The 25,170-nt window shown below is 45.8% G+C and overlaps 3 protein-coding genes across 5 annotated transcripts in view; all 3 read left to right on the forward strand.

The window, feature by feature from the left end:
* Nucleotides 1–2,456: 2,456 nt before the first annotated feature.
* On the forward strand, nucleotides 2,457–4,985 carry TMEM139 (transmembrane protein 139). The gene is made up of 2 exons (XM_035021295.1): nucleotides 2,457–3,855; nucleotides 4,075–4,985. The coding sequence occupies exons 1-2, from the start codon at nucleotides 3,533–3,535 to the stop codon at nucleotides 4,469–4,471; spliced, it is 720 nt and encodes a 239-aa protein (XP_034877186.1). The 5' UTR covers nucleotides 2,457–3,532; the 3' UTR covers nucleotides 4,472–4,985.
* A 974-nt stretch (nucleotides 4,986–5,959) lies between these two features.
* Nucleotides 5,960–22,266, forward strand: CASP2 (caspase 2). Of its 2 annotated transcripts, XM_035021291.1 has the most exons (11): nucleotides 5,960–6,122; nucleotides 9,091–9,241; nucleotides 9,535–9,702; nucleotides 9,850–9,931; nucleotides 10,520–10,614; nucleotides 10,879–11,055; nucleotides 15,836–15,964; nucleotides 16,118–16,208; nucleotides 19,489–19,638; nucleotides 19,834–19,943; nucleotides 20,076–22,266. In XM_035021291.1, exons 1-11 carry the CDS (start codon nucleotides 6,049–6,051, stop codon nucleotides 20,205–20,207), a joined length of 1,359 nt encoding a protein of 452 aa, XP_034877182.1. In that variant the 5' UTR covers nucleotides 5,960–6,048; the 3' UTR covers nucleotides 20,208–22,266. The 2 variants fall into 2 exon arrangements, with proteins under 2 accessions (XP_034877182.1, XP_034877183.1); XM_035021292.1 differs by lacking the exons at nucleotides 19,489–19,638; nucleotides 19,834–19,943; nucleotides 20,076–22,266 and adding an exon at nucleotides 16,294–16,358.
* Nucleotides 22,267–22,368: 102 nt separating this feature from the next.
* The window catches only part of CLCN1 (chloride voltage-gated channel 1), a 35,390-nt gene continuing 32,588 nt past the window's right edge, over nucleotides 22,369–25,170 (forward strand). Inside the window, exon 1 of one of the 2 annotated variants that reach the window (XM_035021279.1) lies at nucleotides 22,369–22,451. Coding sequence is in view for 1 of the 2 variants with exons in the window: in XM_035021277.1 (XP_034877168.1) it covers nucleotides 22,401–22,451 (51 nt within the window). In the remaining variant the exon portion in view is untranslated. The remainder of the gene's footprint in view (nucleotides 22,452–25,170) is intronic. The other variant, XM_035021277.1, reaches the window with a different exon arrangement.

Below are 25,170 nucleotides of genomic sequence, written 5' to 3' on the forward strand. Positions count from 1 at the left end.
CATTTCTTCCCTCTCTCCAGCCCCTGGCAACCACTAATCTACTTTCTGTCTCTTGAAACATTTGATGACAAAAAAAAAAAAAAAAAAATTGAATAAAATAAACTCAATGCTACCAAGTAACATAACATAAAGGTATGTTAAATTATGGTACATCCATTCAATAAAACATTATGTGGCTGTTAAAAATTACCACAACAAAGACTGTATCAAAAGATCAATTATATATGATACAATGTTTAAATTTTTTAAAAAATACAAAATGGTGAGTACTCTGATTTCAACCAGTGTGTGAACAGACTAGAAGAAATGTGTAGAAATTTTAAATGGCCATGTTAGGATAAGGAGATTGTGGATGATTTTTTTTTCTTTATGACCCTTAAATATTTTGCAAGATTTTAGTGGAATTTTTACGGGCACCTGGGTGGCTCAGTGGGTTAAGCAGCCAACTCTTGATTTCAGGTCAGGTCATGATCTCAGAGTCTTAGGATTAAGCACCTGCATCGGGCTCCATGCTTAGTGGGGAGTCTGCTTAAAGATTCTCTCTCCCTCTGCCCCCGCCTCAAATAAAGAGTAACAGTATAAAAATGGAATTTTTAGAAAATCTATTTAAAATTATTGTGATAGAGAATATATTAAAGGCACAGCCAGCCAGCAGTCCAACCTTCCTGACTTGGAACTGGTTCTTAACTAGCAAGTCTCTAGTGTAGGCTCCTTCTGGCAACCAAGAGCCTTATGCTACAAAGATCTCATTCTCCAGAGGTGCCTGAGTGGCTCAGTTGTTAAGCGTCAGCCGAGCAGGGAGCCCGACGTGGGGCTCGATCCCAGGACCCTGAGATCAAGAGTTGCCTGCTCTATCAGCTGAACCAGCCAGGCGCCCCAGATGCGAATCCTTCTGATCCCAGTCATACTTTCCTTATATGCGATGAACAGTATGGAAATTCATGTAAACAAAACAATAACCAGCTCTCCCCCTACTCTTCATTCCCACTTCGTATAGAGACACAGCTCATTTGGACTACCATAGCCTTCCTGTTACATCTCCTCCCTCTCCTCTATCTGGTCAGAGAATCATCATTGACATTCCACCACTATACACACCTGCATTCCACTCCAGGCACCCTCATCCTTCTCTCCCTCCCTCCCTTCCTCTCTCCTCTCCCACTCTGTCTCTCTCACACATACACACACACTCCACACATCCTCTGATGCAGCAGCCCTGGCTGTGCCCCACAACTGTCCTTGGGATTAGATTTGTGCCCCATTTTCTCCTACTCCCCTTGGTTTGTTCAATGGTAACACTCTGAAGGCCTGGAACCCAGCCTTGTAGCCTTCTCTGTGTCTCAAGAATAAAGTATGCCTCCATCCTCTACACCTCCCAACACCTGTGTCACCTAGACTTATTACCAGGATTCCCCTTAAAAGAGTGGTCATAGGGGCACCTGGGTGGCTCGGTTGGTTAAGCATCTGCCCTCGGCTCAGGTCATGATCCAGGGTCTTGGGATCGAACCCCACATCAGGCTATTTGCTCAGTGGGGAATCTGCTTCTCCCTCTCCCTAAGCCTGCTGCTCCCCCTGCTTGTGCTGTCAAATAAATAAATAAAATCTTAAAAAAAAAAAAAAAAAAAAGAATGGTCACAGGGGCCCCTGGGTGGCTCAGTCAAGTGTCTGCCTTTGGCTCAGGTCATGATCCCAGGGTTCTGGGATCAAGCCCCAATGGGGCTCCCTGCTCAGTAGGGAGCCTGCTTTTCCTGCCCCTCCCCCCTGCTCATGCTCTCTCTCTCAAATAAATAAATAAAAACTTAAAAAAAAAAGAAAAATAAGAGCGGGTTCTGGATCTGCAGTGTGTGGTGAGGTCAGGCAAGATGGTAGCCTTCTAATGAGAGCATTCAGCTATGTTTAGTGAGCATCTACCTGTGTCAGGAACCATGTCAATTGAAGGGATTCAGAATATATTGAAACTTATCACTCACTTTGAAAAGCTCACAGTGGAAGAAAGGTATATAAACAGAAAATTACTATAGAAACACCTAAAGGCTTGAACAGGGGTAGGAAGAAATGCTGTGGATACACTGTGGAGACAGACTCCATAGTAGGCATCACCTTGGACGTGACTTTTGAAGAATCAGAGTTAACTGGGCCATGAACCATACACAAAAACGTCTTACAGGTCTGCAGAAAACAAGTTCAAAGAAATGGTACTTTGGCAGCTGAAGCACGACCCGCCATTCCATGCCACAGCAAATCATGCAAAGCACCATGTGATCTAGAGATTAAATAAACCGTGGCCTCTGCTCCAAGCATAAAATATATTACCTAAACAGAAGACAAACTACTCGGGAAACAGTGCGCATTGAGAAGAGAAGAGGAAACTGAATATAACTCTGGTCCTAAGTACAAAGATCATTGGGGTGGGGCGGGGACGCAGGAGCACTCTCATTAAGGCACCGTAGGGGGTGTGTGGTGTAAAAACCAAACAAATCAAGGTGCGGCAATAGCACCACTCCGTAAGCAGAAAGGGGAGGAGGAAGCCTGCGCAGGAACGGAGGGATTGGAACAGAAAAGTGGGTGGAGCCACTGGGCTCCACCCGCCCCCCTCCCGCTCCCCTACAACCTACTTTCTGCGGAGTCGGTCCAGACAGGTGAGAGAGGAATTCCTAACACCGGTGAGAAGGGTAGGAGGGCCATGGGATTGGGGTTAGGGTTCAAGCAGGGGGTCTGGCCCCTACCTAGGGTCTATGGCTTCTTGCTATGCAGAGTTCAGGGAACTCCTAATGGGTTGGTTTTGGGGTGCTGCTGCCTAGGCGTGGCAGCTGTGTTGGAGAGGGAAAAGAAGGCTTCCCCCCACCAGCTTCCTAGCCCTTGCGGTAACTACAGACAGGAAACTTGAAATCTGAGCTTACTGAGTTAAGGCTGGTAAAGGATGGGATACCTGGCAGATAGGGAGAGATCGGGAGTTATCTGGGCCTCTGTCCATTGCCCTAGGCCTTGTAAGATTCTCACATAGTTGCGTCCCTTTGTTGCATCCATGTGCACTTTCTTCCCCCAACCAGAACATGGGCTGAGTGGAGGAAATGGAAAGATGGGGTCAGACAGGGTAAGTGGTGTTCCTCCCCAGCTTCCCTCCCCAACAGGGTCTAACTGGGGAGACGGGGGCAGGTAGGGTGGAGGTCCAATGCAGAGCAATTATAGAGAAAAGCCAGGGCCTGCCTCATCACCTGGATTCCACAGATGCTGGTGAGCGCGGAGGCCCCAGGCAGGGCCAGCCAAGACTGAGTCTTGGATGGTGTAGAAAGATAGAGCTGGAAGGGAGACTGCAGAGAAGAAAGAAGGAAGGAAGGAAGGCAGGGCCATGACACAGTAAGTCGCATGAAGGCTCCCGGACTTTTATTTCCTGGCTACTCCACACATACTGATATCCTGGGACAGCACTGTGATCATAGAGAAAATTACAAAGCTGAATGGAACCCTGAAGATCATATATTTGAGCCATTTGATTTGAGATTGAAGAACCTAAAACCTAAAGGTGTCTAATATGGCTACTTTGGAATCTGACCCAGACGGGACGCCAACTGCTGGTTTAGACACACCTGTGTGTCTTTTTGCAGGAGCCTGGGGAGGGGCCATGGTGCCAACCCAGTTGTGGGGGAGACTGGAGAAGCCGCTTCTCTTCCTGTGCTGCACCTCCTTCCTCCTGGGGCTGGCTTTACTGAGCATACCGCCGGACATCGCCCCTGTTGCTTATTTCTTTCTCGCCTTGGGTGGCTTCTTTTTGTTTGTCTGCCTCCTGGCCTGTGTTCTGGAATGGGGGTTGCGATCAATGCAGACGGAGAGCCCAGGGGCCTCAGGCAATGCACGGTGAGTCAAGGGGTGGACAGAATTCTAGGAATATACGATGGACCTTTTGCCCTGTGTCCCTCTAGGCTCTCAGACATACACCTCTGCTTTCCTGTTACTGGTATCTTTGAGGTGGTGGGTGGGGTCAGGTGTGGGTGGGTCTTTTGCCAATAGATGACAGTAAAGGGAAAAAGGACTCCTTTCAGGAGGCCACCAGTGACTTTATTTCTTCTCCCTCAGTGACAATGAAGCCTTTGAGGTGCCAACCTACGAAGAGGCTGTGGTGTTGGAATCACAATGCCGCCCCCAGTTGTTGGATCAGCCACCCCCCTACAGCAGTGTTGTAATCCCCCCAGAACTTGAGGAAGGACAGCCTAGCAATCCAGACGGCCCCGGTAGAGCCCGACTAGAAAGGCGAGTAGTGGGCTCAGAGGGGTCTATGACCCCACAAAACTCCGGAAGAGATCCAGTCAGCCTTCGGCTTCGGGGATCCCGGGTCATGTCTACTGCTCCTGATCTGCAGAGCTTGAGGGTGCCCCCCAAATTGGAGCCTCTTACTCCACCCCCTGCCTATGATGTCAGCTTTGGTCAACCTGATGATGATGTTTTCTTTGAAAACAACTGGACGCCCCCGTAAAAGACTTTCCCACGATACATCATCTCTGCACCAGACCCATTCATGCATTTGACCAACATTTCCCAGTGCCTGCTGTGTCAGGAACTGTGTTTCTGCATGGGGAACTGAACACAGAGGGGAGTCAGGCTATGGTAAGCCTTTTCCAGCTGAGATGTATGTGGCACAATTTGAGTCTTCAGGTAACGTTCAGTGACCTACCCCATATCCGGTATTTCCAGAGTTAGATGGAGGGTAAGAGGAGTGATCCAGAGAATCTGGAGAAGGAAGAAAAGAAACATCTGAGTGACAGCTATGCTGTTTCTGTTCTGGGTGTTTCTGTCTACCAGCTCAATTAGGCTTCCCAGCCATGTGAGATGTTACTACCCTCATTTGAAAAATGAGGATTCCAAGGGACAGTGAAGTTTGAGAATTTGCACAGGGGCACACTCCTAGTAAACAGCATAAAAATGATTTTAACTGTACTCTTCTGATCCCAAGTCCCATTGTATTTTCAATTACAAGGTCATCCACAAAATCTCTCAATCTCTATCTTGGACAACTGCTGGACAGAGGTGGGAGACTTCCTATAGGCAGAATGGTGGAATAGTTGTGTCTGCAGACAGTGTGGGCTGAGGGTGACCAAGAGTGTGCCCAGCCTCCTGGATAAGCAAAACTAATCAAAGCTGCGACAGCCCGTGCTCCAGGTAGGGAGCAGTTTCTGCCCAGGGGCTGAAGAGCAGTCTCTAGTGCTTCCTAGCGGGAAGCAACGGAGTAAACTGCCCCAGGGGGAGCGGCTTCCGATGTTGAGATGGGTGGATGAGGGCCAGAAAGGATGAAACTGGAGCTTGGCGAGGGGTGGCGGAGTATCTAAGGCTCCCTCTTGAATCACCTATGAAGCGCTGGAGCCACCCGCACGGTGTCTAACCGTTAAGCCTCACCCCTGCGCTCTGACCACAGGGTTTTACCCCAGCCCCCCGGTCCAGCTTCCTCGGATCCCACCAGAACACCAGATTTTCTGGAATCGTGCTGTGGCTGCGATGCAGGTTTTAGCCACTGGGAGCGGCCCAACCATCGACGACCCGCCCTCCTCAGGGGTGTGCTCCCCACTTAGGCATTCATCCACTGTGCGGTATCTGTCTAACGCCTTCCGGTGCTCTCCCATCTCCCCCTTACCCTGGCCCCAGCAGTTCAATAAAGTCAAAAGTCCGGCCAAACCGGTCTCCGTAGAGTGCTTCCAATAGGCGAGCGAGGCGGGGTGGGAGGCGCCGGAGAGCGAGCCGTGATTTCCGCGGGAACCGACGACCAATCGGATTCCCGCGTAGGACGGAGCGGCTCCACGCTTCCCCCCGCCCCTTCCCTTTCCGCCAGGCGCGCTCTCTCACCCCATTGGACGGCACATCCAGCGCGAGGGCTCTGTGCCTGCGCGCGCACCGGCGACGGCAGGGGCGGGGGGCAGGCCTCGCGTAGGGGTGGCGCTAGGAGGAGTAGCGCGCAGGCGCGTCGTGCGCTGGCTGAGGGGGTAGGGATGCCGAGGGCGGGAGGGCTTTCGGTTTGTTTGGATTGTGGGCGGTGCGCGCACAGCCCGGGAAAAGCGGTAAATGGCGGCGCCGAGCGCGGACTCTCGGCCTGCCCTGCAGCGAAAGGCGCTAATGGCCGCTGACCGAGGGCGCAGGTGAGTGAGGGGGGGTCGCAGAGGTTCTTCGTGAGGCCCAGGGAGGGGAGCGCGGGTCATGGCCCTGGCGTCCCCAGCCCTCGGAGTTCCTGGAAGCAGCCGTGACCGCCCTTGCTGCCAAGGGTGGGAGGCCGGGGTGAGTCCCCGAGGGGCGCGCGAGCGGCGGCCTCCTGTCGGCCTTGTTCCTCGTGAGCCGACCGCCCCAGCCTGCTTTGTGCAACCCAAGGGGGCTCTGAACAGAAGGAGCTCTCGGTCCTGCCAGATCTCGGCTTCTCTTAAAGATTCTGCATCCTTTCTTTCCCCTTATTCTTTTATGAGGAACTTTACTCTGTCCCCTTAATAAAACGGACGAGACTTGCAAACCCCGAGATACTGCCTGATGGGCCTTTGACTTGGATTGGCTGTATCATGACACGTATTGCTTTGGGTGTAATGATCAGGTTTTCAAAGCAGTCGACACAGGCTTTGGGGTTTGAGTACTTTGAAAGGACAAGGTGGTTCCGAGACTCCGAGTGTGTCCCCGCCTCTGCCCCAGTTATATGATTTCATGGCAAGCATCACCCTGGGTAACATTTTAATGCCTCGTGGTCTAGATCCAGAAGGTCAATTTAGGACTTAGGAGCCAGAACCTGCAGAAAGACAGAATCAAGACTTAAGAATTCCCTTTGTGTCCTTTTCTCCTGTCCTTCCTCCCCTTCCAGCTGGTCCTGAAGTTCTAGGTGATCATGGTTACTTTGGGAAAAGTTCATACTTGAGATTTTCACCCTAAAGTGGAATACAGGAAGGAGCAGGTGTGGAGAATGGATAATGCTTCAGATGAAACCTAATGAGTTACTGACTGAAAATTTAAGTCTAGAACTTGAAAGAGTCAAGAACCAGGAGTGAATTAGTGAATCATGTGTATGGATGAGATTGAATAGGGAGAGGCTCTTTGAGGGGGCTGCCTAATGGAATGTCATCGTTTAAGGGCAGGTTAAAGATCTTGTAAAGGAACAGGAACATTGTAGGTGGAGAGAGGAACTGGAGAGAATAGTAGGGAAACCAAGGGAGGAGAAAGTTTTAAGGAGAAAACGCTACTGGTGAGTTAAGAGAAGAAACTTGAGTAAACCTGCCCCACCAGTGATATGTATCCAGCATTCAGCTGTGATGTCTTGCAGTTGGTCTAATAACATTTTTACCAGTTTCATATATGCCATCATTGTTACTGCTTTGGTGTTTTCTAAGGTGATTCTTAAATGGGTTTTTTTATTTCTCTAGTTGTATTGTAGCAGGTTTCCACTGAAAGTTTGGGGTCACAGGAGTATTTCTTTTTTTTTTTTTAAGATTTTTATTTATTTGGCAGAGAGGGACACAGCGAGAGAGGGAACACAAGCAGGGGGAGTGGGAGAGGGAGAAGCAGGCTCCCCGCAGAGCAGGGAGCCCGATGCGGGGCTCCATCCCAGGACCCTGGGATCATGACCTGAGCGGAAGGCAGACGCTTAACGGCTGAGCCATCCAGGCGCCCCCACCTGAGTATTTCTAGAGAACAGAAACCTGAAGTTAAAATGGAGTTTCAAACATCACTGTCCCAAATCCCAAATTTAACCCTAGTTGGCTTCTTCAAGCCTTGGGAATGTTTTACAGCTTTCTTTGCCTCAGGATCCCACGTGCCATCTTCTTGGGTCTCTCTCAGCAATTTCAGGACTCTGCCTTTCCCTCCTCTATAAACCTCTAACCTAGAGTTAAGCCAAGTACATCCTGTAAATGCATGGTATTAAGATGCCCATTCCCCACCAACACACACACATATTTTAACATCTTTGAAATCAGTATGTATTTTTAAATCTTTTTTTTTTTTTTAAGATTTTATTTATTTGGCAGAGAGACACAGCGAGAGAGGGAGCACAAGCAGGGGGAGTGGGAGAGGGAGAAGCAGGCTTCCCGCTGAGCAGGGAGCCCAATGTGGGACTCGATCCCAGGACCCCGGGATCATGACATGAGCTGAAGGCAGACGCTTAATGACTGAGCCATCCAGGAGCCCCAATAGTTTTTAAGTTATAAACTGAAGCTGTTACCTCATCCCTTTCTCACTGCCATTAGGCCCTTATTGTTGTTATGTTTTTGGAAACTGACTAAGCAAGCTGGGGAGCTCTGCATTTATATAAACTAGGGACAGAGATGATATTTGCTGGAAATGGGATTTTTAAAATTCATAAACAGAAGCTGATCTCTTTGCAAACCAATAACAAAACCAAAAAATCCTTGAAATAAAGACATCCCTAATAAATTACCAAAACAATTTAGCCTTTATGCTTTAACTCTTTCAGGTGATCTCAAGTTATGTTGACTGTGTTTGTCATTTATCTACTCTTTCTGTCATACTTGCTACTTACTCAATTCTTAATTCCTACAGGATTCTGATTATTTGTAGTGTCATTTTGTCACAGGAACTAAAGTTTCAAAGACCACAGGTATAATTGATAGAAGTGGGCTAGAGAGTAATGTGTGTGTGTCGGCCTGTCTCAATTATTTCCTGTTAAAGCCAGCCATTCGGTTGAGCTTTTGCCATTGTATCAAATTATTTTCTTCCTCACTCAGGATCATCTTAACTCATATTATTTTTAGCAGCCTAGATAAATAATGTGAAAGGTTTTCTGGAATATCTCTTAATTGAAATTGGTCTGTCAGACAGAGGAGTATTCCTTCTTTTGTGTCTATTATTTTTGTCAAGGTAGGTATTTCCTTCCGCTAGACAGGCTATTCATCTCCGAAGATGGTCTCAGTGGAACATACTCTATAAAAAATTATACATTATTTCCTTATGATTAGTGTGTTACTGCTTAATACTACTTTGATTTTAACCAGCTAGCTTAATATTGGTTATTGTAAGTCCCATTCTTTTTGTTCTTCCTACCCACACCTCTTCCACTCCACTCTTCTGTGCCAAATCTTGTACTTGACAGCTTTTCCCTCTGCCTTTTTTCTGTAGGATATTGGGAGTGTGTGGCATGCATCCTGACCATCAGGAAGCACTGAAAAAGAACCGAGTGGTGCTAGCCAAACAACTGTTGCTGAGTGAACTGTTAGAGCACCTCCTGGAGAAGGACATCATCACCTTGGAAATGAGAGAGCACATTCAGGTATTGGGAAGCAAAAGAGAAACGCCAAGTCAGTACTTTGGTCGTAGGAGTAGGAACAGAGCATGATGAAGTGTGGCAAGGATGTAGAACCTTACTAAGGAAATGAAAATGCCCTTCTACCCTAAAGCCCTTAACAGAAAAGATATATAATTTAAGAATAATAGGAAAGACTTCCCCCATACATATATTTTTCCTGTAAAAGGATTCTTGAGATTACTAGGAAGGTCATCTGGTGAAATAGAATTAGAGCTGAATAAGTAAATATGATTTCATGTTGTATTCTTTTATCTTAGGCCAAAGTGGGCAGTTTCAGCCAAAATGTGGAACTTCTCAACTTGCTGCCCAAGAGGGGTCCCCAGGCTTTTGATGCCTTCTGTGTGGCCCTGAGGGAGACCAAGCAGGGTCACCTGGAGGATCTGTTGCTCACAACCCTCTCTGGTCTTCAGCATGCACTCCCACCGGTATGGAGCCCTAGACATGTGTGTTGAGAAGGGTTAGTTTGGTGGGAAAGGAATTTTTGAGATAGGGTGGGGGAGACTAGATTATGGTTTTGTTCACACTGGACCATCTCCCTAAGGCCTGGCATGGCGGGTCCTGATTTCTTACAGTTGAGCTGTGACTACGACTTGAGTCTCCCCTTCCCGATGTGTGAGTCCTGTCCCCCTCGCAAGCAGCTCCGCCTGTCTCCAGGTGAGAATCAGTGGGATAACACATCCCACAGATTGACTTTTTCTTGACTGGTATCTGACTTTGCCCTAGCACGATACCTGTTTTCATTCATACTGGGAACAGTCTCCTTGGTGAATTTGTTAGGGACTAGCAGGAGACTTTAGATGGGGTATTGGTTGGGCCTGCTTTCCCTCCGTCACAGATGATTTTTTTATGGCAGTTAGTCCTTAGAGCAACTGGTACAGGTAGGAGATTCCTCCACATGACTGGCCTGGCTCCTTAAAGCTGTTATGTTAGGATGAGAAGAGACTACATTATAGGCCACTAGCCTACTGACTGAGTAGCCTAGTGATCAGAACAAGGCTTTTATCAGATAACCCATTCAGTCATTCAGTGGGTTAAGCACTACTGTGTGTGGGCTAAGTGCAGAGGATCCAGTGGTGAGCAAAAGCAGACAGGGTCTCTGGCCTCATGGGTCTTCTAATATAGGGGAGTGAGCAAGACCATTAACTATTAAAACCCCAGTTCAACAGGGTGCCTTAGGTTATAATGAAGTACTGGGATTGACACATAGATTGTACACTAGTTTTTCGGCTCTCTATGCCGTAGATACTGTGGAACACTCCCTAGACAACGGAGATGGTCCTCCCTGCCTTCAGGTGAAGCCTTGCACTCCCGAGTTTTATCAAACGCACCACCAGCTGGTGAGTCCTACAGAATGCAAGAGGAAAAGTTGGGAAATGAGACACCCTTCCTGGGCACCTGAACTTAGTTTGCATATATATCTCCTTCTTGTTTTGTTGGTCAGAAAGTCAGTACTGATTGGTTATCTTCTCTGGGCATTTCTCTATATTGACTTGGTGGGGTGAACAAGAATATGATGGCTTTGTTTTCTTGCAATGTCTCGTTCAGTTGGGGAAACAGTTTCTGTCCATAAGAAGCTCTAATTGGCTCCCCCTCCCCGCCAGGCCTATCGATTGCGGTCTCGGCCTCGTGGCTTGGCACTGGTGCTGAGCAATGTGCACTTCACTGGAGAGAAAGACCTGGAGTTTCGCTCTGGAGGGGATGTGGACCACAGCACTCTGGTCACCCTCTTCAAGCTCTTGGGCTACAAAGTCCATGTTCTACTTGACCAGACTGCACAGGTACATCTAATGTGTACAGTGGAGAGCTGGGCAACGCTGGAGCCAGGCACATCCTCTGCTCCTCTGCCCACTGGATAGGTTACTTTCTCCTCCTTACCTTTTTACTCATCCCGTTCTGTGTCTCACCTTGCAATCTAGTAAGAAAAAAAAAAAAAAAGAATTAGGACAAACCAGCTGCTTCAGTGTTAACTTCTCAGCGTCAGTGTGCTCTCCTTGAGTAATACCAGTCCCAGGTCGGGTTGTTATTCTTACATATTCAGAGACTTGATTCCCAGTCACTCAGGATGTGAGGAGACTCTGAGATTCACCCAGCCAATCAGGAAAGATATCTCTAAGCCAAAGCGACCCAGGACATTTACTTCTTGATTTGATATTGTTGCTTACAAGTCTAGTTATTGTTCAAAAGATTACTTTGGCAGATGACATTCTTGCAAATGGAAGTTTGCTGGAACTGTCCGTGGCAGCTTAATGAGTTAACATGGGGAAATTCCTTCCCCTTACCAGCTCTGTGACCACAAGAAAGATCTTAGGGGCGATTACTTCTAGACTAGATCCCTGCAAATCACAAGCATTTTCATTATCTATTATTCCCTGTTAACCCCAATTACTGAGCTATACTGCTGACTTAGTTACCTTTAGGTATTTCTGTTCTGAAATTGATAGTAGCCTATTGGCAAATAGATACTGATTCTTCTTTTTTTTTTTTATTCCATTTCCATTCCTTTCCTCTTTTTTTTTTAAGTTTTAATTTTAATTCCAGTTAGTTAACATACAGTGTTAAAAAACAGTTTCATGTATACAATATAGTAATTCAACACTTCCGTATATTACTCTGTGCTCATCATGAGAAGTGCACTCCTTAATCCCCATCACCTATTTCCCCCATCCCTTGGAATCATTTTGATTCCAGAATAATAGCACTTTCTTAAACTTGCCTTTGGGAATGTCAGTGGTAAAATCAAAGTTTCTAGGAAATTCACTTTGATTTGTTAAGGTAGGGAATCTCTTTTGTCTTCAGCATTGTCTGTGGTCTTTATTTTTGTATCTTAGCTATCTTCTGTGAGAATGATTGTGTAAGAGCATGTGACTCTTGATCTTGGGGTTGTGAGTTCAAGCCCCACGCTGGATGGAGAGCTTACTTTAAAAATTAATTAGTTAATTTTGAGCACTTTATAATGGTGGGGGACTATGTTTTCTATACTAAAAATTTTTTTAAATGTGAATCTGCAATTCACAGGACATCAGTTAGATGAGGAGTCTTGACATCAGCAAAAATGGAAGTACTTCTTCTATTCTGAAGGACCAAGCAGGAGGAGACAGTGTCTTCTACAGTAGTTAAGAGAAAGAAACATCCCCTGGGTAGATCTGGCCAGAAGGGTAAATGGACGGTGTGAGACTTGAGCTGGCCTTGAAAGAAGCCACTAAAGCACAGAGGAGTGGTGAAGGGGTCCTAGGCAGGGAGAATAGCCGAGAGAGGGGAAATGTGTGTGTGATGTGAGGGACATTAGGGTAAACCAGTTGCCTAGGGCAAAGGAGTGCCAGAAATAAGATTGGAGATAAAGGGATCAGAATGCCAAGGCCTTGAGCTTCCTTGTTTTAGAAAACCATTAGTAATTTTTTTTTTTTAACAGAAAGGTGATAAATTCACAGTGATGATTCAAAGCACCACTGAAAAGAATGAAGGAAGAGACCAGTGGCAGGGAATCCAGTTTGGAGTTGATATAATGCCAATACCAGATGTTGGGAGCCTGGACAGAATAGTAGACCAAGAGGGAAAGAATATTTGTAGAAAATAGCATAATGGCATGATTGTACTATTAGGTGGTTGAATGACTGCATATGGAAGAAGATTGAAAAATTAAGTAAGGAATTGAGGGTCTCAGAGAAGTCAGGGCCAAAAATGTAAATTTGGGCATTACCTGTGTAGGAGAAATACTTTAAGGGATGAGAGTATGGGATCTTTGAGAAGGAGAGTAGACTAACAAGAGCAAAAGGCATAGGACTGAACCTTGGGATAGAACCCTCCCTGTGTAGCCTTGTTCTCAGCTCTGGAGATTCAGAAATGTGAGGAGGATATTGCAAAGTCAGTTTCCATCAGTGGCCTATCAACTTCTCCGATACAGTTAAAACCAAGTAGTTACAATGGGTATGATAATTTGGTTCTTTGGGCATCTGCACAGAGTACTTTCTTCCTGGTCAGACTTCTCAAGAGACTCAACTCTTTAATCATGTGATTATTTGATGAGCAAAGAGAACCAAAAAAATTAAGATCTTTTCCCCCCCATTATACCTTTTGACTTTAGAAATAATTGCATTTAAAAATTTGAAGTAGTACAGTTTTAGATAATCCTCTTCACTTGACAGTGCTGGACAGTACACTGGTATTCTCACTGCTTATGTAGGTTTTCAGTTTTTCTCTTTGTCATCAAAGTCTTCTGTCACCGTGCCTCCCTCCTGAGGTTATTAGTTCTAGAATTACAATTTATCATATATTAGGAAATGGAGATACATTTTAAAGTGGCAAATTTCCTTTTACCATGTGGTATTGATTTTTAACTTGCATCTGGGACACAGACTGCCTTGAAAATGTAAGGATGCTCTATGGGTCATCCCTGGAAAATGCAGCTAGCCATAAAATTTTGCATATCATCTCAGAGGGTTTATAGTTTATTCCCTTGTGTCCCCCAACCTCCAGCCAAAAACCCAGGCAAGAGTTAAGAACCTTGCTATTTTTAGAAGTACTGTAATTTTATCAGAAATAAATCTAGAGATCCTATTTTAAGCTATGCTACTTTTGGAAAAATTTCCCCCAAATGAATAACCCCCAGTTATCAGTTAGTACTATTAAATTTGATTACTGAGTGTGTGTGTTCTTACTTTGGGCTTTGTTGTCCTCTATTTACTGACCTAAGAGTCTCACTTGAGTTCAAAATGCTCGTGAGTAGATGCCAAATATACATTTTTATTGCCTTCTTCCAGCAAAATTAACATCAACTACTCTGGATTAAAATTCTATTAAAGGGGCGCCTGGGTGGCTCAGTTGGTTAAGCGTCTGCCTTCAGCTCAGGTCATGATCCCAGGGCCTTCGGGCTTCCCCCCATGATCCCTCAGGTCCATCAACCTTCCTCCTCAGCAGGGAGTCTGCTTTTCCTCTACCTCTGCTCCTCTGCGTCCCCCCACCGCTCTCTCTCTCTCAAATAAATAAATAAAATCTTAAAAAAAATTCTATTATGGCCAACTCCAGAAGAACATTCATACTTCTGTATTTTGAGATTATATATTCTTGAACTAAGTGAGTTCTGGGTATCTTTTTATTACCTTAAGATATCCAATATTATGATTGGCTTCTCTTTGCCCAGAAAGTGTACATACTTTTCAGTAAAGCCAGTTTCTTCATTTCCAGTTCAGTTACAGACTTTCAAGTCTTCTATATAATTTTCTCAGTTATCTGCAAACAGAAGTATTCCAAACAAATAGACCAGTAGTTCTCAAATTTAGCGTGTCAGAATCACCTGGAGGGCTTATTAAAACATAGTTTGCTGGGACCCAAAACTTTGCATTTCTTGCAAGTTTCTGGAACCGCTGCAATGTATTACACATGTGTGCTTTTTATTGGGAGCTGCCCCTGGTAACTGTTAAGTAAAGCTCTACTGTAACTGTCCTGCCTGGTTTGCTATCGTTACACTCATTAGAGTTCACTAAAATTCATAGTAAAATGAGCTTGTTTGTTTTCTTCTGGTCTCAAATAGGAGAGACCACTCAGACTTCTTGAGTTGTAGAGGAAGACATAGGTTTAATAGTTTGTATCAGATTATTTACTATTTTGTATAACTTTCCATTGGATGGGCCAAATGCTTAAGGTAGAGTGATACTCGGCTATGGCAACCTGGTGCACCATAGAGAAGATTCTTAAGTTGGACTACAAGACTGGCCAGTAGTAGGTTTCTCTGAAAATATAACATTGCTACTCCTTGTTAGATATGCACGTTATCATAATGGCAGAACTTTGCAGTATGTGCCAGACATCGTTATAAATCCTTTCTCTACAGTATTTCATTTAATCTTTATGAAATTGGAGAAAATTTACTCTTAATTATTTTCTTACAAAATGAGTATTAGAGCTTTGAGGGGCCAAATAACTGGTTCCAATTTGTGAACCCAGGGGTCAAACCTAGGTCTGTCTGATCCTATAGCCCATGTATGTAACCATGGCCCTGTGCAGAATTCTCCAGACAGTGTGCTCTTCCGTGAATGGAGGATTTTATGCAGATATCATCATGTCTCTGGGAACTTAAAATCTCAGACCAAAACCAGCATGAAAGTACTATTATTCTCTATTATGATTCCAGTAGCGCTTTGTCAGAACGGTTTATTTGCTTATGGCTGGAAAGGTATTTTACTCATTCATAGCTCAGTTCGTGGTCCCCTTTGTGCCATTTATATGCTCTAAAAAAAAAGGATCGGGTTGATGATTGGGGAGTGGATAAAGTTAACTAGCTCATAAACGAGCTTTATTAGTAACTTGGTTTAGTCTAGGTGTTCTTAAGATAGTGAGTCTGGATTTTGTGAAATTATATTCAGAATTCTGTGTCTGAAGTCATGCATTTTTCTGATGAGTCTGTAGCTTTTTTGGCCTCTCCTGGGGTCTCTGACTTATCATTGACCACAGTAATATACAGAAAACATTTTTTCTTGTAATGGCTTAGGGTTTCAGACACCAAAGAAAGATTATGTTGTTGCAGACTGCAGTGAACAACACTAAAAGGTGTCTTTCCTCCAGGAAATGCAAGAGAAACTTCAGAATTTTGCCCAGTTACCTGCCCACCGTGTCACTGACTCCTGTATTGTGGCACTTCTCTCTCATGGTGTGGAGGGAGGCATCTATGGTGTGGATGGCCGACTGCTTCAGGTGTGTGTCGTCTTGCGGCTGACAGCTCTTCACGCTGGGCCACCTCCCCTTCTGCCTGCCTGTCTCTCTGGTAACGGCTACTGTGGTACATGTAGGCCTCAGGAAGGCCTGCGGTCTACTTAACCTCCCTCCTCCTTTCTTTCTTTCTGGCAGCTTCAAGAGGTTTTTCGGCTCTTTGACAACGCCAGCTGCCCAAACCTTCAGAACAAGCCGAAAATGTTCTTCATCCAGGCCTGCCGTGGAGGTGAGTGCCCTGGCAGATCAGCACCTGGGTGGTGGCTCCTGGGCAGCCTCCCACCAGCTCTCACTTTCCTGTTTGCTCCTCTCAGGTGCTATTGGATCCCTTGGGCACCTCCTTCTGTTCACTGCTGCCACCGCCTCTCTTGCTCTGTAAGTGTCTCCCAATGCATGGGGTGTGCTGGGACTTGGGCAGCCCAAGGCTCTCAGGTTGGACAGCTCTCTGTGCACCACCACACCCTCTTCTCAGGACTCTTTACCAGTGCCTTTGCCTTCTCTCCGGAGAACTCTCCCTTCTTCTGTGCTATTAACTCTGGTGTGCTTGTTTTTGTTACTCATTACAGTTAAGGAGCTTCTGTCTGTCTCTTCTTTCTCTCTCTCCCTTCGTACCCTTCCTCTTTTCCTTTCTCCATCCCTCTTCCCCTCTTCTCTTTTCATCTGCCCTCTTCTCTGCTTCCTCCGTGTACCGTGCAGGCCAGCAGTGCAGGAGCCTCAAGCAAGGCTTTGGCTCTTACTTGTCCTTGAGCTACTTCCATCCGTCTTCTTTCTCGAATGCAGTCTCTTACCTTCTAAGAGCCAGGATGCCAAGACCAGGCTCCGAAGATGTGCGGACATACTTCTTCTCCTAGAGGGAAACAGTAATAATTGAAAGCCCTAACCACTGACTAGTTATATCAAGTTAGAGAAGTTACTTGATGTCCCTCAACTTTAATTTCCTCCATATAAAATGTGGGTAGCGATCAGACGTACTTCATAGGTTGTTGTGATAATTGAATGGAATAATACATACGAAGGGCTTACTTAGCACAGTAGGCTCATAGTCAATCCACAGAAAAGGCCAGCCGTGACTGTTACAGCATGGTCAGTGCCCTCAAGGGGCTTATAGTTTGGTTTAAAGTCACTTTGTCCTAACATTCAAATAATTTATTTTCCTCTCGTGTGTTCAACAAATGTAAATGGTTAACATTGTTGATATCTTCCTAATATCACCAAAGGATATAATTTATTAAGGTCCTACAACATGACTAGGATACTGTCACAAAAGGAAAAGAAAATGTGTGGTCTCTCAAACTGCTGCTATCTAAAAAAAGGGAAAAAGAAAAAAATATGTCTCTTGAAAGAGCCTACCAATTACTAGAAAGATAAAGCAAGTATACATGAAGTAGCTTGAGAATAATTCAGAGGCCTCAAAGCAAGGGGGAAATTAGATACAAGCATACATATGAAGGAGTAAGTAGTAGGGAATAGGTTGTTGTAAGTTGGCTTAGTTTGAAGACATGTAGTAAGTATTTTAATGTGGTAAGGCTTAATTTGGACCCAGAAGGATAAAATCAACATAGGTATGGAGTAGTAAATATAGGGCCTTTCAGAGGAAACAGGGATACAAGATGACAAACACACCAGGACTAAAAGGACAACCCCTGCCCTCCCCCAAAATGTTGTGCTGGGCCAGAAGTCTGCCCGGATCTAACTTAAAGACGTGGCATCTGTAGGTGTGTAGTAAGATAAGGCTGGCTGCGGGCAGTACATCCCATCCATCCAGCTAAACCTTTAGTCAAACTGAGATTTTGGACTTCAGCAGATAATAGTGTGGAGCTGTTGGTAGCTCAAAAAATTAATGTGATGGATTCTTTTCCAGGACGATTACCAGGCTGGGGAGCTGCAGTGAGGAAAGAGTATGTGAAGGCAGGAACTTAGTGTTTATTCACCAGCTGGATGCCCAGGCCCAGGGCACTGCCTGATATTTGGTAGCTCTTAATAAATATTGAACGAAGGGATGAAAATTATCTCCTCAAAAACTGTAGCAGTCATAACAGAAAACAGATGGGATATTGTATTATTGGAAGAAGCAATAACACTTATTGATTAATAGATCTGAGACATGAAGGCAAGAAAGAAGTTTCCTTTTCCTTGAGAGACACATTTAGCTTGGCCTATTTCCTTCAGGAGGTATTACTGGCAAAATAAAATGAAATAAAGACATTTATGATCATTTTCTCTTCTGTATTCAGAGATATATATACAATATCAGATCTGGATAGGAGAAATTGCTCTTTTCTGGGGTAATCTGAATCTTCTGTCTTCAAATTAAATCCTTCCAGAGGTGACCTTTGAAGATTTGAGCTCACCTGTCCTCTCTTGTACTTAGTTAATATAACTGATGTCTGTAAAATTACTCTCCCTTCCCCAGTTGCCTGGAGTGTGAGCTCCATAAGGGCAGGAATCTTTACATCCCTAAGGCTTAATGTGAAATAGTGCCTGGCACATGGCAGTTGCTCAGTAACTTTTTTTGGGATTAGTGAATTTTGGTCATTTCCCCATAGTTCTTCAAGCTTCACTTGCCTTTTGGGCTCTCTCGAGTGTTGCATGGAGCAGGAATACTGTAAAAGACTTTGCTCTCTTAATCTTTGGTTTGTTGGGCTGTGTGTCCTCCCTGTCTCTTTTTCCTACTGACCGCATCCCCACCCACCTCCAAAATAAAACTGCAACATCCAAATAAAGATATGTCTGGGCATAGATAAGGCCTGGGTCAGGAGGTTGGACATGTAGTCAGGGTATGTTGAAAACTGCTAAAATTGATTAATGGTGTTCTTTTTCAATCATATAGAAGAAAATAGTCAAATTATCCCAATTTTTAAGTTTTTCCTTTTACAAATTTCTCTTAAATCTTGGATGCCTGCCACAATTTGGCTTATGAAATTAATAAGGAGTAAGTAACTTAAAAATACCAGAGACTTAGAAACTGAACACATTTAGGGTTTTTTAAATTTTTTTATTGATATATAGATTTGAGGTCATTTTTATATAGCATGCGTGTAGTAATCATATTACCGATTTATTAACGTGGTTTTCTTATTTATATATAAAACTGAATTGTCAGTATTTTAATTGTGTATTGTCATAAAAAGCACTGACTTCCATGTCTATTGCTAATTGAACAAATAAATTATGGACGTGGGATTTTTAGTTCTGTTTACAAGGAGTGTTTGATCGGCACTTTCCATCTTGCACAGAGTGGATGAAGCTCAGACCTCATGTATGTGCAGATGCTTGAGCATGGCGCCGGGCCTCTGGGTGCTCCCCTGAGTAATGGCTGCGTGCTGGACAGCAATGGGAGTAATGATATTTTTTTTTTTTCCTTTAATTCGTCAGCCAGAGATTGGAGGCAGCAGCTGGAAATGGCTCTTCCCAGTCAAGGTGGCAGGGAATTCCGGCTTGCCTGTGGCAGGCCCAAGAGCCACGGGAGGAAATAACGTCTCTGTCCATTCTGTCTGCCTTTGCTACAGATGAAACGGACCGTGGGGTGGACCAGCAAGATGGAAAGAACCACACTGGATCCTCTGAGTGCGAGGAGAGCGACGCCAGCAGGGAGGAGTTGCTGAAGACCCGACTGCCCACACGCTCAGACATGATCTGTGGCTATGCCTGCCTCAGAGGTACTCGGGGCCCCCAGAGGGAAGCCCGACACTGCGCTCTCGGAGATACGCACCTTCCCTCCCCCACCCACCCCCCACCTCCAGGCTCTCTGAAGGGGGAGGGTACAGGGTGCCGTGGAAGTCGAGTTTGGGTCGTCCAGCCATGTGAGCTGTGCCGTGACCTTCACACTGTGGGGGACTCCGTCCTTGTTGCAGGCACTGCCGCCATGCGGAACACCAAACGGGGTTCCTGGTACATTGAGGCCCTCACCCAGGTGTTCTCTGAGAGGGCTTGTGACATGCACGTGGCTGACATGCTCGTGAAGGTCAGTCGCCTCCTTTGGGCTCCGTCTGCTTGGGTTCCACCCTCTGCCCTGCCCTTGTCTGTCGTCATCTCTCCAGCCTGCCTCTCACGCCCAGAGGCTCAGCCTGGGGACCGTGGGTTTCTGTCTTTGCAGGTGAACGCGCTCATCAAGGAGCGTGAGGGCTACGCCCCTGGCACGGAGTTCCACCGCTGCAAGGAGATGTCCGAGTACTGCAGTACCCTGTGCCGCCACCTCTACCTGTTCCCGGGCCACCCTCCCACGTGACGCCGTCCCCACAGCCCTGCCGCGTGGAGGCCTGATGGGGCCTCTCCTCTTCTGGCGCACGGTTTCTCTTCCCCCTCAGGGATTGGGAACCTTGGGGCTTGTGGAGCACGCCTGTCCTCTCCGCCTGGGCACGCCGGGCCACAGGCCAGTCCCTCCTGTGGCGGCTCCCTCCCTGCAGAGCTGGCTCTGGCCCGACCGGCTGCCACAGCAGAGCAGCCTGGCCGATGATGTTGCGAACACAGCGTCTTTATGGGGAGAGGGCATGCGGGTTTCCCGCTGCTTGTGTTCGCTCCCTGGCCCTAGGACTTTGGTAGACAGCACTTTGGTAATTGCTTCTATTACATTAGCTAAGACGTTTCAGAGACCATCTCCTGTCTTTTTTTTTCTTTCATATTCCAACCCCATTTATCCCAGACTGAGAGTGTGGAAGGTGTCCTGATTCAACGTAGACGTTTTTCGTTTTGCCTCAAAAGGGCCAACAGGACTGGTGGTACGCTGCTGATGCGGGTGTGGTCGGGACCACAAGGCTACCCAGTGGAGGGCCGGGGTTCTCCGCTCCACAGTTGGCTCCTTTGGGCTCGAGGAATCCAGCCTCTCAGCAGGTTACAGCTTGGATACCTTATACCTGGAACTCGTTGATCTTTGCCCAGGAAGTTCCAGAGTTTTCTTAATCAGTTACTCTCTCGGTTTGTTTACTGAGATGAACCTCAGCAGAGAGTGTTAGCAGAGGCAGATAAGAGTGGTATGCTTCCTCATACTCTGTAACCTGCCACCTTATCTTTTGCTTCCTCTGAAATGTCCTTTTCTAAAAAAGCATCCTCGTAGTTATCTCCCTACTTCCTGTTTCTCCCCTTTCACCTTCATCTCATCCTGGTTACTGCTGCCACCATATCTGTCTAAAACACTACTTAATTGGATCATTCGGCTGCTCACGGATATCATGTAGTAGCTTGTTCCTGCTTTCTGTTTCAGTATTAAATCCCCTTTTGATTTTATATGGCCTGTTTTCCCTTCTCCCGGGTCTCCATCTGAGGCTGTATCCCCTAGAAGCTTTCTGTATCTGTGCCATACATTGTGCTTTTCCTTTTCTTCAGGGACTTCTCTTGTTCTTCCATTCTTGCCCCCGCCAATCTAATCTCTATGTGACAGATTTTGGTTTAGGGTTTTTAAATATAAATCTGATCATGTCACTCCCCTGCTAAGATTTCTGTTACACCTGAAGTAATGTGCAAACTCCTAACCTACCTTCCCCTTGAACCTCATTAAAGGCTGATTTCCCTCTAAGTGATTGCCCTGGTGCCATCCTCAGTTTCTCAAACATTCTGAGCTCTTTCCTGCCCTGGACCATCGCAGATACTCTCCTAGGGTCTACTGAGCTCCATTCCTCACAACTTTCAGCTTAAATGCCACCTTGTGGAGGCCTTCCTAGGCCATTCTATCTCTAACTAATCTTCCATGTTTCTTTATTACTCTGTCCTGTTTGATTTCTTCATTGCACTTAGCATGATTTATAATCACGTATTTGCTTGCTTCATTTGTTCATTTCTGTTTCCCCTACTAGGGTGTAAGCTCCCTGAGGATAGAAACCTTGTCTCTTTGTCTCTTTGGTTCACCAATATATACCCAGTGCCTGGCACATGGTAGGTCTTCAGTAAATGTTTTTGGGTGAAGGAAGGAAGAAAGCAACCCTAGCTAGAATCCTACTTCTGGACAAAATTTCCCTTAAACAATATACACAGTTTAGTATTTATACTCTAGGTTTTTCTGTGTGTTTTGTGTTATGCACTGATAACTACTAGCTCATGAAGACAGATGTCGTGTGTCAGACAATGTCTTCTGCATCTCCCATGGTCCCTGGCACGTGCTCAGCCTGTAGTAGTTGAGGTGCTCAATAATACTTGTTCTGTGAGCCGGGGTGGGGGTTGGAGACTTGGTGCTGAGTCCTGCCCTTGGGTCAATATCATATGGAAGTATTTAGGTGATAGAACGTTTCCATTTCCCACTGCCAGGATTTTATATTGCCTTCAGGTGCCAAATAAATGCTCATATTTATTGCTGATGTGCGCCTGACATCTCTTTTTCCACAGATAATTTTGTGAAGCTCACATATTCTCATTTGCTTGGCCCCTTACAGCATTCTGCACCACCTCCCAAGGTGTACCCAGAGCTGAACACCCTTCCTTTGCTGCCATAATGTTTGTTACATATAAAGGTGGGGGCCCATCTCAGATGTCGTGGTCACAGGTAACTACCCAAAATATAGCTGGCATACTGGGATTTCTCAAGTCAGAGGAGATCTAAGAGTCATTAGCAAGCAGTGTTGGTTCTGGATTATGTAAATTAGGGGATGGAGGCTGGAGAAAAGAGATTGGGCTGGAATTGGAGGGTGGTGAGGATTATCGAATCTACATGGTCCCAAGTTGGATTTAAGGTTTTCTAGAGTGGACATGGACTGTAAGAGAACTCAGAGCAGCGTGAAAGAGATCTAAGCAGTGGGCTCTGTAGGTTGGGAAATTCTTGGGGTGCAGTATGTCCAAAGTGTGTGCCTGGAGAGTCGAGTGTGCAAGTGCATGTGGGCCATGGAGGCTTAGCAAGAGATGGGAAATTCTGTAGAACATCTTGGTATAGGAAGCACTGGTGGGACCTGGGGGAAAGTGGTTGGGAGATACGGAGGAGGAGGAAGACAAAAAGGGATTAAGTTGAGCTGAAGCATATCAGCAAGTGGCAGGAGGAGAATTGGCTGAAGAACACAGGCAAGGCGTGAAAAGCCTGCTGACGCTGCTTGGCTGCAGGAGAAAGCAGGGGCTGTCCTCAGGGGAGGGAGAGATGCAAAGTCTCGAAGAGGTTAAGATACTACTGGAGCCGTGGGAGTAAGCAAAGTGCCCATTTCCAGGATAGGCAAGCTTTCTGGAGGTGTGGTATGTTTGGGAATTACAGAGCGAGGCGCTGGTTTCTGACCCGGATTGTGTGTCCTACCCACCCCGCCCTTGAATGAGAGTATCAGGTTGAATTTCATAGCTCTCTTCCCTTCCCCCCTGCTACCTCTGCCAGGGATTCTCTGCTAAAATTATCCCCCTCCCTGAGCTGGGGGCTGCCCTTCTCTGCTGCTCTCCTCCCTCCTGCTTGAGGGAAGAGGAAACGCAGGCCAAGAGAGTAGAGCCGTGATTCGAGGGGCGGGCAGGGCAGGTGTCTGGTCAGAGGAGGAACGTGGTAATGATGGCCACAGCCGAGGGAGCACTTGCCCCTTCCCAGTCAGCCCTCCCTGTGGGCCCACAGGCTAGTCATTTTCCTGGTTGTTGTTTTTTTTTTCAGAAGAGGGAAATGAGGCTCAAAGACTTCAAATACACAAAAAAGTTAGAAATGTAGCTTTAAGGCCATGAACTCTAGAATTAAATACATTTTGAATGCTGGCTCAGCCTTTTGAGATACTGGAGAGCTTGGCTAAGGTACCTAACTTCATGGAACCTCAGTTTCCCTTAGCTAAGAAGGAGGAAAATTGTTTCTCCCTTAAAGGGTCCCTGGGAGGATTAAATATGCGTGGTAAACAAATGACACAGTGTTAGCAGGTGTTAGCGCCTTACAAAAGCTTGAGAATTGTTAACTTGGGCACAATGAGCTTCAGTTTGGTATCAGGCATTCATACTCAGTGCTTAACACTGGTAAAGTTCTTTGCATGCATTCTTTTATTACCGTAACCCCCTAAGTTACTGCCTTTCTGTAGAAACCGAGGTCAGGATGTGAAACAAAATGTTAGCTTGAGTATATGCTCCTCCCTGACAGTATTGCTTCTGGGACTTCCTAGCGTGAAATTTTTTTTCTTCCCTCACTTTTTTGGGAAAAAAGGATATTTCCCACTGAACTGGGAGAATGAGCCTGAGACCAAAGGCTATTCCATCTTTGTGTCGGTTAGGTAGAGAATAGGCAAAAGTGTATCATGTTTGAAAAACCAGAAGGGAGAGAGACCTGTCCAGCACTATCAGGAAGGCCTTCTGTAGGCCTTGGGACCAAGGATTTGTCAAGATCTGGGGGACAGGGTCCAATGGGGAGTAGAGGAGAAATGACTACCAGTGAGTACATCTAGAGAGAAAGTGTGGGGTGAAGAGGGTCACAGTTGCCTAGGTGAAACTAGAAAGTATGTAGTCGTGGAATCAGTGCTAGGCTGGATGTGCAGAGGGAAAGTGACGGCCGGAAGCCCTTAAAAGAGTGTAATGGTGTGAAGTCCAGTGGGCTGGGGGGCCAGATTTGAAGAGGTCTGAAAACAAGGGTGTAACCCAGAAAGTTCATGCTCAAATTGATGGGATGCCAAGGGGCTGGCTTGTTCACACACACCATCCCCTGCACATGTGTGCTGTTTGGTCGTTTTTGACAACCTTCCTTCAAATAGCAATTCCAGAAGCCTATAGGTTTTACTTTTTAGTATCATGGACCTCAAGAAAATCTATTGAAAACCTCAGAAGAGTACCTACCTTACACAGTGTACATACCTTATAGAATGCATGCATGGTTACAAATTTGTTTCCAGATTTTGGAGCTTTTCACAGAACTCCCCAGAAACCCATCTTCCAAATAAGACCCTAAGCACGGTACCTATGGGTTGTTGGGTCGGGGGGTGGTCATAGTTTACATATTATTTTCTTGTTCTTTCGAAGGATGGTAGCCCATGAGATTTTAACTATTTCTGATGTCAAACTCAAGATGATTACTCACAGATCCTTGCTCGCTAGCACCAGCAGCTGTACGTTTCCTTGACCCTCCCAATTTTAGAATCTGGTTTTTAGAATTGCAGCTGGCATTTCTACTTGGTTTGGTGGAATGAGGATTTTCCCAGTGCCACTGATCTCTGTCTTCAAATCTTGGAATCCGTAACCATGTCCTGATTTTCTAAGGAATAGTAGAGAAATAGTAACTGTGTTCTAGGGATTATTGAGTCCCTGTAGAAACTAGCAACCTTCGGGAGAGCCAT

The sequence above is a fragment of the Mirounga leonina genome, unplaced genomic scaffold (genome assembly GCF_011800145.1).
Source record: "Mirounga leonina isolate KUSES-001 unplaced genomic scaffold, KU_Mleo_1.0 Mir_174, whole genome shotgun sequence".
NCBI lineage: Eukaryota > Metazoa > Chordata > Mammalia > Carnivora > Phocidae > Mirounga > Mirounga leonina.

Excerpts from the sequence above, each read along its gene's own strand:
- CASP2 (XM_035021291.1), top strand. The coding sequence starts at position 6,049 with ATGGCGGCGCCGAGCGCGGACTCTCGGCCTGCCCTGCAGCGAAAGGCG. Across the intron at positions 10,615-10,878 it reads ATCAAACGCACCACCAGCTG|GCCTATCGATTGCGGTCTCG; the intron begins GTGAGTCCTACA and ends CCTCCCCGCCAG. Across the intron at positions 11,056-15,835 it reads TACTTGACCAGACTGCACAG|GAAATGCAAGAGAAACTTCA; the intron begins GTACATCTAATG and ends TCTTTCCTCCAG.
- TMEM139 (XM_035021295.1), top strand. The coding sequence starts at position 3,533 with ATGGCTACTTTGGAATCTGACCCAGACGGGACGCCAACTGCTGGTTTA. Across the intron at positions 3,856-4,074 it reads GGGGCCTCAGGCAATGCACG|TGACAATGAAGCCTTTGAGG; the intron begins GTGAGTCAAGGG and ends CTTCTCCCTCAG.